General features: G+C 26.3%; 1 protein-coding gene across 1 annotated transcript; it reads left to right on the top strand.

Moving 5' to 3' along the window:
• Window positions 1-14,250: 14,250 nt before the first annotated feature.
• LOC112799921 (uncharacterized mitochondrial protein AtMg00810-like) lies at window positions 14,251-14,559 on the top strand. Its single transcript, XM_025841909.1, has one exon. It carries the CDS (start codon window positions 14,251-14,253, stop codon window positions 14,557-14,559), a length of 309 nt encoding a protein of 102 aa, XP_025697694.1.
• The last annotated feature ends 1,732 nt before the right edge of the window (window positions 14,560-16,291 follow it).

Here is a 16,291-nt window from a genome sequence, read left to right as displayed (position 1 = left end):
TCATGCCCAACAAATCATCCCCTTTCTTATTATTACTTCTTCTCACTTTAATTTCTCACTAATAATATTTACCCCAACTAAATTATTCCTATATCCAACCAACTTAGGATGGTCGACCAGTCAACTAATTATCTATTTAAATAAATATTAGAGATTTAAATTTTGGTTTGTTCATATAATCATTCATTAATCAGTAACAAATTTTTAAATAGGGTCAGATCCATAACGAATTAAACTTTTGTCTGTTAAACTAAAAAATATCATAGACAATTAAAATTATTATTGCTTTAAACTCGCAAATTAATTCGTAAAATCCTATGAGTTTACATCTTTAATTAGCATAATCGAATTGATTTTGTTTCATTGTTTCCGATAGATTCAACTAAATTTAGTCAAACCCGTAAGTTTACTTTAATTCTAATTTTTGAATTAACGAGTTTAATTTTTTTTCCTAATTTAAACTAAAATGGTGTCATTTTAAACCTTTAAAAAAAATGTTCATCATTGTATTAGAATTTCGCCAAGACCAAACCATCACAACCTTTCTCTCATTTGCGTTGTTTCACACTTTCTTTTGCCTATTTCATTCATTATGCCAAATGCAACCACTCCAAGAAAAACGTTTAATAACATCAAATTTACGTGAGAGATTAGTGGCGGATTTACCAACGGATTTATTGGAGGATTTGATAATAAATTCTTCGGGTGAAAAAATTATCGTTGGATTTGGTTTTTCGATGATAAATTCACCGATAATAATTGGAGGAAAAAAAAGAAAAATTGGCGCTGTTATTACCATTGAATTTAGGAAAAAAATTCGACAGTAAGGTAATTAAATAAAATAACGTCATTTTTGTCACAAGTTGTGCGTTACCGGCGATTTTTTCCAAATGATGATATTTTTGACAGAGTTTCATAGTTGATAAAGTGTTTTTCCAATTTGAATTTGTTGTTTAGTGCTTGTTCTTTTAACGTGTCTAATATTGTATCACTTGTAAACAATTCATTGAGAAGTTTAAATTTTAACATGAAAATTCCATAACCAATTTAGTGCCTTTCTGCTTTGAGTTTTCTTGCTTTAACAAACAGAGTTCCAAATATTGTTGTACTTTTTTATTTATGTTCTGAATAATGAGTGCATTATGATAGCACCAAATTAAGATTTTGTAGTGTCAATATGCTACTATGAATTATAAAAATTTTATATGTTGAACTACTTGTTGCCTTATCATATTTGAGTTTTTTTTTTTTCTGTCGTGCTTTTGTGCAATAGAAAGATTGTCAAAGATAAATTGATAATTGAAAGAATTGATTATTTCATTTTTTATACTTCTTAATTGGAATAATGATAATTGAAAAATGATGGAGAACTTTGTTTATTTTATGGTGGAAGTACTGTTATATTTTTCATTTTTCGGTGGTCATTTATTTGTTTATTTTCTTGTCACTCAATGAAATATTCATTATAAATAATTTTTTATTTGGGTTCGTATTCATTATAGCCTGTTATAGTTAGTTTCAGATATTGAAAAGAGGAAAATAAATTGGCCATTGTATAGGTGTGTTAAATAATTGATAATTATTATTTATTTATAATATTTTTTTATACTTGTAGTTGATAAATCTATTAAAAAAGTGATTGTATAATCTCTTATCTAGGTGGCAAGTGAAAAAGTTGGTGTGGGGAGTATTTTTGTTAATTTTAAAATTATTAAATTTAAATATTTAAAATTATATATTAATTTTTCAAACATTTTTTTAAATTAAACTTTTTGTCTATTATAACTATTAATTTAATTATTAATAATAAATAATATATTATTGTCAAATTTATTGGGAGAAAAATTCACCAAAAACAAACTCTAGAATTTCACTGATTAAAAATTTATATCCGTCGATAATTAGTGATGGACGAAAAAATTCACCAATAAATAATTACTAATAAAATTTATACCGGTGAATTTTTTTAGTAAATCCACCAGAATAAATCTGATGGCATCCAATAACTTTTTTATAGTGGACATCTAGCTTGCTATATCTCAAGAGCAGTATCTATGCTTCACCGTTTATCGTTTGCTTTGATATGCGCGATGATTTGGCAATGTGACTCATGCCATCGCCGTTGGTCGTCGTTGTTACTCAAGCTCAGGTAAATCGATTAGTATTTTGATTAGGAGTTTTGATTATTATTCTGATTAATATTTTAATTATTGTTCTGACTTCTGATTACTGTATTTTCTTTTTTTTTCTAAAAAAAGTTTAATTAGTGATGGTATTTTGGTATTCTAATTTTTGTTTCGATTACCAATATTTGCACTGATAATTACTTGGTTTTTTTTTATTTGTTCTTAATTTAGTTGATGTGTTCATTGTTGATTTTTTTAATTATTGTTATTAAAGGTCTGTTTTTTATTTAATTTTTATTCGGTATAATTGTGGCGCGAATATATATAAGTTTTATCCGATTTATGATCAAATTAGGGTCTAAAAATTAAATTAGACTCGATACATATTTAGAATCGAATTTGAGATAGGACAAATTTGATTTCACCAGATCATGTACACCCATAACTATGACTACTTATTAGGTATATGATTCGATGGCCCCAAAATGTTTGGACCATTAAATGGTCCAATAAAAAAATATGTTTTTTAAATTTTTTATAATTACTAAACAATCCTTATTTAGTTTTATTTACAATTTAATTCTTTATATATTATTTAATTATAAAATCTATCATCTATTTTATAAATTATTATTTTATTATCATCTATCATATTTATTAACAATTAGAAACAAAAACAACAACGAGATAGATCTTCCATTGATCATGATAAATATTTTGGCAATCATAATCAATTAAAATTTTATCCTTAATCTGTTACATCCGTAAAGATTTGTGAAAATCGTGTTTGTTGGCAATTCAATTGATTGGACGTACAACACAATCGATTAAATGTCACAAGACAGCATGAATTTTTTTCAAAATTCAATCGATTGGAAATGTAACACAATCGATTGATTTTTGTAAGGCAATATGGGTTTTCAAAATTCAATTGATTGAAACTGCGCTTAGAATGTGAATCTTTTCTTGTTCAATCGATTGAAGTCTTCAAAGTATTTTCACAATTCAATTGATTGGTTGTGTTACCCAATCATTGAATTGTGCACTACGTTATATATTACGCCATTTTAAATTGATTCGATTTTCTTTGACGTGCAACCAATTTCATAAATTGAATTCATCTAATTCTATTTGCCATTAGATATAAGCTATATAAATACCATCAAAAGGTTGGGCATTCATTATAGTGGAACTCACAATGACCAAAAAAAAAGTATAAGCTATATAAATTCTTTTACTCTAATAATCCAATAATATGTTTTAAGTCCACACTTTCAAATAATATTAGCTAATTAATAATAAAAAATAAAAAATTTTATTTATTTTATAGTATTTTTCAATGTATATAAATTACTAAAAGATAAAAAAAGATTTTTCATTACACAATCAATTTCATGAATAAAGAATTGAAATGAGAAATTGTAAAATTAGAGATTCTATTCATTAACCTCAATTTTGTAATTAAAACAATGGATTGTTTTTTAAACGACGTAAGATGAAAAAGACTCTTTCACGAACTAATTGATTACTACAATGAAGAAGAAATATTGGATATTCAAGAGATGGATAAACAATGAAAAAAAATTGGATATTAAGTAAATGGATAAATGATGAACAAAAATAATGAAAAAATTAATAATTAAGGAGATTGATAAATAATTCAAATTGTAGGATTAAGTAATTAAAAAATAAATTGATGATCAATTATCAGTAATTTATAATCTTAATATTAAAAAAGATAAGATTAGAATATCTACATCAAAATAAAAATTTAAAAACTGAAGATAGAATGTTAAAGATAAGATAAATAAATAATAAAATAATAATTTATAAATAGTAGGAGGAAAAAATTTTAGAATGACATAACATATAATATAGTATACAATTCAATCGATTAGGTAACACAACCAATTCAATTGATTGAATTGTGAAAATCCATATTACTTTTAAGACTTCAATTGATTGGTAATTCGAACAATCGATTGAACAAGAAAAAAACTCACATTCTAAGCGCAGTTCAATCAATTGTTTAACAATTCCAATTGATTAAATTTTAAGAACCATATTGCATGCAAAAATCAATCGATTGAGTTCTGAAAAAACACATACTGTCTTACAACATTTAATCGATTGTATTGTACGTCCAATCGATTGAATTGCCAACAAATACAATTTTACAAACCTTTACGAATGTAATGGATCAAAGATAAAAAATCAATTGATTTAAATTGCCAAAATATTTATTACGATTAATAGAATATCTATTCCGTATTATCTTTGTTTTTAATTATTAATAAACATAATAATAAAATAATAATTTATAAAATAATAAATAAATTTTATAATTAAATAATATATAAAAACTGAATTTATAATTAAAATTAAATAAAAACTATTTAACAATTATTAAAAAACTTAAAAAATATATTTTATTGTAAAACTATTAAATAGTCCAAAACGTTATGAGAACATTGAATCCTATCTCTACTTATTATAACAATCTCAATCCAAAGTTCATAAATCAACTTGCCGTTGCCTATATATTTAGTTATTTTGAAATTGTTAAAAAAAAAAACACTAGACAATTACGCGACACAATAGTAGGGCATAGGTTGCCATACTAGCTAGTAGTGTGAACGAAGATGAAGCAATAAAGTTTTCATCAATGAGTGGTTGGTGGTTGTCGCTTATTAATCTCTTTAAGCAGGTTTTAGACTAACACTTGTTCTTCTAAAGAGGGGGTGTAAACATGGTTTAGAGTAAGTTTGGATAGATTAGGCTTTGAATTAAATAAGCTTAGTGATTCTCTTATTATTAGAAATTTAATTAATTGAATTCAATCAATCACATAAGTTGAGGTTCTAGATCTTTTAGTAAAAAATCTAATACACACGTTTAAAATATCGAAATAGTTAACTGTTTCAACTAACTCCATGTTAGTTTATCAAAATACGTCTAAATACTTTTGAAACAGTTTTTGTCAAATAAATTTCTTAAAATAGCTCAATTTTATTCTTATTGGTGGACAAAATTTTGTTTAATAACTAACTATAACTAAAAACATGTTTGGTTTGTGCAACAAATTTAAAATTAAAGTATTTTTTAGTTTTAACATTTTGTGAAGAAAAAGTGAAAAATATTTTTATTTTTAGATTTTTTTTATATAATTTTAAAATAAAAATAAAAAAACACAAATTCAAATCAAATAAACTCTACATTTTCTTTTATGTTGTTTCCCATCCAAAAGCTAAGCACATAATAATAAAGATAAAGCACTAATATCATTTTAAAATGATATATTTGTCTGAGGAGACGATTATATTATTTTTACTCTTTTAAAATATTTGCTAAACTCTTGAATGAAAAATAAATCTTTTAAATTGAAAATATGGATTTGGATTCTCTAAAGTTTAAATTTTATTTTACAGAGTAAAGTGTGATCTCTCACTATTTATTTTATATATAGGACAAAAAATAAATATAAAAGAAAAACTATTCAAATATAAAAAATCATACTTTACTCTTTAAAGTAAAATTCAAATTTTAGATGATATAAATCCTGAAAATATATATCTAGTATGACGTTTCATGTTAATAACTTTGCATCATGTATAAATTAGTATCTTATTTTAAGGATAATTAGAGTGTGTTTAGTATGTACCTATACTAAATGATAAAGAAAGAGACACAAAGATAATAGAGATAGTAAGATAAAAATTTTCGTATTTCAATTTCGTAATTGATTATAATAGACAAAACTTATGAATAAGATAATTCACATGAATAAATAGTTTGAGATTTAAAATTATGTAGATATTTTAAACTAAATTTTGTTATATGTCTTTTTTAAATATATTTATATAAATGGAATTAATTTAATTTGATTTATTACGATATATGGTATACACAAATTTTATATTTTAGTTCAAATTTTAAAAAAATATATTTTTATAAATTATAATTATGAATTCAGAATAAAATAATAAATAATTTTTAAAATTTTATTAAAAATAATTTGTTGACTCGTTAATATTCAAAAAATCAATACCAAGATATTTAATATTAAAAAAATTATTATAAAATATAATCTTTTAAAGTGGTATAAGAGTTTAAAGAGATAGAGAGAAAGAAGAGCAGTCTTGATCGTTGCCAATGTGCTTCGCCACTGCATAGTTACCAGAAAGGCCATCGAAGCGATGAAAAATGAGGGAAAGGCAAATGGAGAACGAAGATTGGGGATAAAGGTAAATTTATCTTTTTGTTAATAGAATTATTTTAAAAATATTTTTAACGTTAACAATGATTTTGATTTTAACATCAAATTATAAAATTATAAAGATTAAAATAATATTTATCTCTAATTAAAAATAAAAATTTCTTTAAATTCTTATGGATCTCTTTTTTTTTTTCTTTTCACTAAGGATGGCAGCACTACCGAAATTCGCAGGTATCCATTCCTTTCTTATCTGTTCGAGACGGGTAATTACCTGCCCTGCATCGAAACGAATTTTAATGGAGTGAGTTATTGGGCGGGGCGGATTTAAGTTAAACCCACCCCAGTATATATAATATATATAAATATATATATTTTTAATATATAATATATGTAATATACTAATTAGTAAAATAATTAATAATATTATATTATATTTAAATTTTTACTTTAATTTATGTTATGTATATAAAAGATGGTTATATAATTTTTAAAATTTAATTTTATTTGTTAGATTAAATAATCATAGAAACGGATAGAAGCTAAATGGATTAGGATTTAACATTTCACTACCTATAGATAAAAACGAGACGAATTTGATACAAATTTTTATAAAATAAAACAGAATCGGATAAAGCAAAAACTCGCTACTACCTACTCCGTAGTAGTAGATAGTAAAGGAAAAACAACCATGACTCCATGAGAGACTGAGGTGTACAAGAGTGTAGACTCATAATAGGGAAGACATGCACATTGAAACAATTTTTTTTTATTAAATTTGTGTAACTCTTATTTTCAATGTCTTATTCCTCTAAAGATGCACAATTTTTTATTCTTTCTGTCTAGTGGCGGAACTTGAAACAAAATTTTGAGGGGTTAGATATATAGAAGATAATTATCAAGATACTTTTGATATAGAGCCCATTTAAGATAAGCTCATCTAACATTATCTCTCTGATTTAGATGATATTGCCAAATTTAAAGTTGTTTTTCAAGGTCTCGTTCTAAAGAATTAAGGTCAAACTCATCAGATGCAACACTTTGAACTTTTGAAGGTTGTATCTCACTTTTTTCGTGATTCATTAAAGTAGAATAACTATATATCTACAGGTGTTGATATTGTGAAAGTTATATGTTTTCCTTCTTGAATATTAGCCTTCCTCTTAAAAATGCATCAATTTTTTGATTTTTCATGATTGTTTTATATAAAAATTTGAATATATATCATGTAAAATATGTAAAAAAGAAGTTAGAAGGACAAACATTAAAATTTATAATATTTATTGAATTTTTTTATCAATTTATACAAATACAATAATATCAATACTTATTAAATATTCTAATATTTTTTATCATATAAAAATTAAATTAAATAAACAATAAAATATAAAATAATATTAATCTACATAAATAAAAAATACCTAATTTTTTATATTTAAAATCAAAAGTAGAGGGAGTGTTGCTTATTGAATAGAGAGCTGTGAAATGCGAATACACTTAGTTCAGTCTAAATCCAACAATGTTTGAATGTTTTAAACTAAAAACTATTGTGTAACAAAAGTAAGAGATGAAGATTGAACTTTGATATTTTAAGTCATAGTAAAATATTTGAGCCAACTGAACTATTTTTTAAGAAGTACTACTAATTTTTTAATAAAAGTTTGGGGGGCCATGGCCTCCTTGTCTTAACTAAGCTCTGCCCTGCTTTTGTCCCATGACCCAAATTTTAATCCTTTTACGCTTATTAATTTTGTAAAAAATATTATGAATTTATTAAAAATTAACTACTAAATTAGTATCATAAAATTATTTATTTTAAAATTTTAAATTAATAAAAAAAATAATATTGATAGTTATGTTTTTAATATTTTTTCTCAAATTTTAAAATTTTTAGACATAAAATTCTGATATCATATTATAAAATTACTAATACAAAAGATAATATTAATAATTATATTTTTAATAATTAATTAAGATGTAGTAATTAATTTTGAATGTACACTTAATCAGTCCATTTATGTGTTATTTTTTACAGCTACCAAACACATGTTAAGATTATGAGGGCTACTTAGATAAAGATGTTAAAAATGTCTTTTTTTTTTAAGATATTTTTTAAAAATTAAAATTTAACACATATAATTAATTAGACTGTGTTATTTTCACTAAAATTAGACTGGACAAATTAATAAATTTAATTTTGAACTAGTATAAATTAATATTTTTTATAAAAAAATGACTACAATATCTCTCTATTATAAAAAATAACTAAAATACTTCTATATTATATATATATATATATATTAATTTTGAAAATTCTAAATCCTAATCTTATAATGACAGAGAAGAAAAATGCTAGAATTTAGAATTTTCAAAATTTATATATATAATAAAAATATTTTAGTATTTTTTATAATAAGGGTATTATAGTAATTTTTTATAAAAAAATAATATTAATTTAAAGTGATTCAAAATTTAATTTATCATTTTTTGGTTAAATTAATTTGTCTAGCCTAATTTTGACAAAAATAACACGATTTAATCGATTATATGTGTTAAATTTAGTTATAAAAAAATTTTTTTAAAAAAAGAGGTTTTAGACGTGTTTATCGGAGTAATTCGCTAAAATTATTTATATTTTTTCCAGTTGACGAAACCCTAGTACGGAACTTAGAATTGAGGGGGGTGGGGGAGGAGTTTCTTGAAGAGAGGGAACATAGAGAGTTGAAGGCAAAAGGGTGAAGAAAGGGAGAAGAGAAGAGAAGAGAAGAGAAAGCATGGGATATAAATGCTATGTCCCAGCTTTATGCTTTGGTAGTCGCGGGCTTTTAATGCTTTACACAGACCCCCCCCCCCCCCCCCCCCTCTTCTAATTAAAACCCCCCACCCTTCTCAACAATCACCACTACTCTCCTCTCTTCTCTCCTCTTCTTCTTCATTCATTTCTCTTTCTTTGAAGAATGTATGTTCATGTATGTGGAGTAGTTATTGTGATATTGGCTTGGTTCACTCAGACAACACACATATACATTCATTCATATTCTTTTGATTTTGATTGAGCCGTGCCAATATCTCACTGCTATTTCATTTCTTTCTATTCAACACAATCCACATCAACCCAAGGTTTGTTTTTCTTAATTCGTTTCACCTCTATCTCACTCAATATTTTCCTGTCTTAGTTAGTTATCATTCTTTTTCTTTATATACATTCATTTATCATTTATATGGCTGCTTTTTTTTTAAATAAAGAAATAAAAAATTAAACAATAAATAACTCATACATAGGAAGCGATCACTGTTTTAGTCTCATATATATATATATATGAAGCATAATCAGACATATGATTTCTTTTACATAAAGATACCTAATACTATTAGGTGAAAACTCAGATAAGTACAGTCAATTTTACGTGAAGTTGATAGTTGAAAACGGTTAAATGATTTGACTAAATTTTTATCAAATGGTTTTCAGTTATCAATTTTATGTGAAGTTAACTCTAGGTGAGTTTTACCAATACTATCATGTATTCAACTGAAAGGGCAAAGGGTAATCCAACAATTTTCTGCTTTTAACATTTTATTTGTAATTTAAAAAAAATCAATAAAATAAGCGAAATAATGTGACACTTAAATTTCATAAATGCTTTCAGCAACTATAACTAACGATGACTACATGTACGGTTTAGCGTTTTAAACCTTTTAATAATCTGTCTTAATTGCAATACAATAAGAACTTGTTAAGTCTAATCGGTATATATATATGAGAGTAATATTTGTTTAAAAGTTAGAAAGATAGTTAGGAGGATCGGATGAGGTAATACTCTAAATTATTTTTCATATTGTAATTAAAATTATTTTATAGGAGAAGAGAAAATACGCCACGAAATTATTTTATAAGGTGGATGTTCTATAAGAGAGAAGATCAAATTTAACTAAACAAAGATTCCTACACAAGGATCCATTGGTTTAATTTATATGGAAGTAGCATGTATGATTCTAATATTTCACAGCTCCTTCAAATCAAACCTTTGAATTTGTTGAATCGGATTACACAACATTGCTTTCTTTTAAGATTAAGAAAAAAAGTGAAAACAAAATATGATCCATGATGAAATTTAAATGCTTCTGTTTTGTTTGATTAATTTTGATGTAACGTTGATGACAATAATAATATAATCTATATTTGTTTTATGTTGTAACGGGCCAAAGCTATTAAGTCGAAATTAGAATTTGCCAACTCTAGTTCGGGTAGGATTATATTCTTCTGGGCTGGGCCTCACAAAAAATACATATTTGGTCTCAACCCGTCGCAGATCCCCGGGCTTTTATCCAAACTATCAATGTGGAAAATTCATAACTACTACTTAAAAAAAAAAAAACGAAACAATAAACTACCAAAAAAAAAAATAAAACAAAGAAGAAACAAGCAACGCCATGCTCCAGTGATTATCTTTATGCCTTGCTATAAGTGTATTCGTAAATGTGGTGTGAGTAACTTTATAATGTCTAAAATTAGATGTTAAATCTATCTAAACAAAAAAAGAAAAAAAAAACTACATGAACAAAAATGGTACGTTAAATTTGTTAAATGCACTGAATTTACTAGTTCTTTCATCAAAGCAACGCATAATTAGAGAACACAACTGTTGCCAAGCGAATTTTCTTTGCCTTTGAATAATTATGATAAGTAAACATTATTTTTATCTTGCGTACCCATTCCAAATAAGTTTTAGGATGGTTTCTTCCTTTAATGATGATATTTGTATCTTTATGATGATATTAATATTACTATCTTATCTTCTCTATTGAGGTGTTATAGTCCCATTAGAATGATCATGAGAAGTTTCATGAATATAAATGAGAAGGTTCATGAATATAATGTACTACCTTTTTTTTCTATTCTTCCAATTTCATTTAAGTAATTAGTTAGGTGCTGAATGACCCTTTACATTATCTCCATATTATCAATTAGAATATCTTTTGAGTGGGTCGTCAAAACAATGAATCTGCAAAAAAATTATACTAAAAAATGAACAGTTATGTCTATTCTCAAAATTAACTTTTACCCTTTATTAAACTCTTCACTCAAATACTCTTTAGTTATTATATTTTAGAAATCAAATAAAAATTAAAAAAATTCGATCAACAAAAATATAATTAAATCACCAAAATACTTAGAATAATAAAATAACATATTGAGGTTTTTCCGTTTCTTTTTTAATTATTAAAAAACACAAAGGGGGAAAACAAACAATGAAGACGAACTTCTTTTATATATATATATATATATATATATATATATATATATATATATATATATTGATCGGATATTTAAAATCTGATACCAAGTATTATGAAATAAGAGATAAATAAACAAAATAAAAATTAAAATTGATTAAAAAATAAATTAAAATTCAAATAAAAGACAAAAAAAAGATTAAAATTAAATAAAAAAATTACTATACTTTTAATCCAATTTATTGATATAATAAGATACGAATTTTTTAACTTTTTAAGCACTTATCAGAAAGTGAAAAAAGCTATTCAAAATGCATTGATCAAACAAAAGAAATCCGTGCTTTAAGACTTTTAAGTTGCTATTTCAAAACAAAAATTCGTAATTTAGCTGAAGCCAATTGTGTATGCAAGTGTATATAGTGTAGGCGAGTGTTATTGACTTATTGTATTGTTGTAATAAGAAAAAAAAATAGTGAATATATTGTTTGTATATATTTTATTACCTCACATTTTATCTATTATCAAATTAAATAAAATCACAATGAATAACTTTCCTTGGATATACTCCATAAGAAAAAATAAAAAATAAAAACCTTGCTTAGGTATACGGCTAAAAAATTTGACTATAAATATTTTTTGTGTGTGCTATTTTCGAGCATAAAAATGTGTGGTATTATATTTTAGGGTAATAGATTCCATCTTTTTGCAGTGGATGAGATATATATTAAATTGAATGAAAAAGTTTTAGCATTGTTAAAAAATTTAAATCTTCCATCTCACAGTGTGAGAGTTTATTTTTTTTAAATAACAAATTATATATATATATATATATATTGTATAATTTAACAATATATTTAGAATAGATATATTAGTACAAATATATTTTATTAACATGAATATAAAAGGAGAAATGAAAGACGATCTTCATAAATTATGTTATTAGATTACTAGATTAAAAGAATTGAGTTGATAGTTAACATGATGAATATATTTTTTCTAACTAAAAACAATAAATTTTAATATCTTTACATCTCTCTATCTAAAATATTTTAATATTGATATATATAATAACTTTCACATTCGATAATAATTTATTATACCATTAGAAATATTAATATTAATATATAATTTTCAGATTATTAAATATGAAAATATCATACTTTTAAAGTTAAGAATAATATATATAATTTTAAGATTATTACACATGATATAGATAACAATTAACAATGAAAAGAAAAACAAACGCTAGTTACATACTCAAAAAATATTTAAATTATGTATTTTACCTTCTAATATTAATATTTTTCACAATAACATATAATTCTGATCAACATTACAAATTTTGCTTAATAATAATTACTATATTGTTAACATTCACATATATATATATATTAAATTATTAATATCATATTTTACATTATATATATATATGTATATATATATATATATAATATTACTATAATAAGATTAGCATAACAATATAGTATAACTCTATTAATATGCAAAACTAATAATATAATAAATATAAACTTACGTAACACACAAATAAATATTAAAATTTATATAAACACTCTCATTACTTCATGAGATACACTCTCATCAACATAGCAGGACATAAGTATAGAATCTTAACACGTGGCAACTTATTATCGCTGGAAGCAGAGAGACAATACGTAAATTACGAAAAAATAGTGTTAACATTTCGAGAATACGAGAAACACAGCTCACCATATCTATATTTATATTTAACTCTTTATTGTGTCATTTATATGTTCATTACTAACAATAAATCAAATATAATAAATAATTTCTGTAGATATACATATTTTCTAATTTAATATTACATAAAATATGAATTATGACGATATTTAGATATAATTTATGAAAAATATCCGGATATATAAATTTTTGGTTTAGTTCTACCTTTTATTTTCGTTGTTAACACTTATTCAATGGTGACTAAAAGCAAAGCAAGTATTGTTAAGCTTCTTATTTTTGTTGCAAGTATGAAGCTAAGGTCTGTCAAGCAAGCATTAGATGACCCAAAGTGGAAGAGTGTCATCGAGTCTGAATTTGCAGCTCTCCAAAGGAATAATACCTGGTCCCTGGTTCCTCTCCCAGCTGGCAAGGAAGCTATTGGGAGCAAGTAGGTGTTTCGCCTCAAATACAATACTAACGGTAGTTTACAAAAGCACAAGTCTAGACTTGTTGCTCAGGACTTTTCCAAAAAACCTGGATTTGATTTTACAGAGACATATAGCCCTGTTGTCAAGCCAACATCTATCCGAGTTATATTGACCATTGCACTGGCAAATTCGTGGCCTATACGTTAATTAGATGTGAATAATGCCTTTTTCCATAGGGAATTGCATGAAGATGTTTATATGAGACAGTCACAGGGGTTCACTGTTGGTGATGGTTCATTGGTGTGCAAACTTACCAAGGCTCTCTATGGGTTGAAGCAAGCCCCAAGAGCCTGGTATTTCAGATCTCCACGGCTCTTTGAAATCTGGGATTCACTACCACCAAGTCTGATGTTTCGGTCTTTGTTTGGCACACTTCATTCTCTTTTGCTTATGTTCTCATTTATGTTGATGATATACTCATCACTGGCAGCTTAGAAAGCGAAATATCTGATGTTATTCAACGCTGAACTTTGTCTTTGTTCTAAAAGACATGGGTCCTTTACATTATTTTCTGGAAATTCAGGTCACTAAAACCAGTGATGAAGGACTGCTCATGACACAGAGCAAATATGTCCAAGACCTGCTGCTCAAAGCAGGGATGTCAGGGTGCAAACCATGCCATACACCCTTGCCTTCCACCTTGAAGATTCAGGCCACAAGGGGAGCTCAGTTTGCAAACCCTCATATGTATCGCTCAGTGATGGGGAGTCTGCAATACCTCACCATTACCAGACTTGAACTAGCATACAGTGTGAACAAAGTAGCACAATTTATGCCACATCCACTAGAGGCACATTGAAAGTTGGTCAAACGAATCCTGCAATATGTTGGTGGCACTGCGGCCTATGGCTTGAAGCTTGACAAAGCTTCACCGACTTCCTTGCTGACACTAAAAGCCTATTGTGACTCCAACTAGGCAGGGGATCTCAATGATCGCAAATCAGTTGGAGGGTTCTGTGTCTATTTGAGCAGGAATTTAATATCATGGTAGTTTAAGAAACAAGGGATAGTAGCTAGATCCAGCACAGAGAGACTGAGTACAGGGCATTAGCAGACTTAGTTGCTAAAATGATCTGGATAAAAGGATTGTTAAGTGAACTAAAGTGGAATGTTCCCGAAGCCCCATGGCTTATTGCGACAATCAGAGTGCAGTCCTGCTGGCAACAAATCCCATTCTCCACTCAAAAACGAAGCACTTTGAGATTGACTTGCATTTCGTAAGGGATTATGTGACAAGAAATGAGGTTCAGGTAAGTCATATACCAGGCTCAACTCAGATTGTTGACACTCTCACCAAGGCTCTTTCATCAGCAGTGTTCTTTGATCTCAGAGGCAAACTCAAGGTGCAGAATTTTGAAGATTCAACTCCATTGAGTTTGAGAGAGCATGATAGAGTGAAAGAAGATATTGAAAGTGAACAAAAAAGGTCAGTTAGTTAATCAAGTTTATCTAGCTGTTAAGTTTGTTAGGAGGTTAGTTAAGTCTGCTGAACTGGCACAAGTTGCCTAACTCTTCAGAAGCTTTTAGTGTATGTTATATAAACTTTGTACTGCTATAAGTCACAGTCAATGCAATAAAATTCTCTACTGTTCAAATTACTCTTCTCTGAATTCTCGTTTCTTTCACTCATCTTTTTTGTTCTCATTTACTAGTCTCTAAATCTTTGTGTGTCATTTATATGTTCATTACTAACAATAAATCAAATATAATAAATAATTTCTATAGATATACATCTTTTTTAATTTAATATTACATAAAATATGAATTATGTCGATATTTAGATATAATTTATAGGAAATATCCGGAAATACAAGTTTTTGGTTTAGTTGGTAAGATTTTGAGTTTTGACTCGCGTGTTAAACATGACGAACGCGTTCGATACTTTATATCAGTGTATAAAACTGTTTACATGTGCTATTTGCAATATTTAAAACTTAAAAGAATGGTGTTGGCCACGGAACTTTCAGATAAGATCATAATCATCATATTATAGTGACCAAAAAAAAAAAAAGAGAGAAAGAGGAAAAACATCATAGTAATAATGTATTCGATTTTGAACTTGTATAATTCGAGTCAACAGTCTACGTCCTAATAAATAAAAATAGAACATTGCATTTACTTAATTATTTCAAACGGGTTTTATAGCTTATATAAAGAAAAAAAAAGGATTGGATAAGTATTGTTGTTTTTTGACTTGTCAATGTAAACTAGGCAGATATATCCAACAACAAACGACAATGTTGAGAATTTGCGAGCGTGGAGTGAGAATATTTTGGTTTGGTGAGTTAAAATTTTGTACAAAAAGATAAACTTTAGTGATTGGTTAATAAAGTGTGCAACAAAACTACATTTAGGGGGACCATCTCTCACCCTCAAGCACCTAAATTGTAGGGCTACACACACATCAAATTAAATACATGCTATTTTTTAATGTGCCATAATCAGATCATAATCATATGTTGACACTAGTTCAGTAGCTAGCTAGGTCAAGTATAGTCAAAGGTGGTTTGATTTTTGGTAGGTTGGGAGCT

The sequence above is a fragment of the Arachis hypogaea genome, chromosome 5 (assembly GCF_003086295.3).
Source record: "Arachis hypogaea cultivar Tifrunner chromosome 5, arahy.Tifrunner.gnm2.J5K5, whole genome shotgun sequence".
In the NCBI taxonomy this organism is placed as follows: Eukaryota; Viridiplantae; Streptophyta; class Magnoliopsida; order Fabales; family Fabaceae; genus Arachis; species Arachis hypogaea.
Note: the sequence above shows the minus strand (reverse complement) of the source record. Positions and strands in the feature narration are given on the sequence as shown.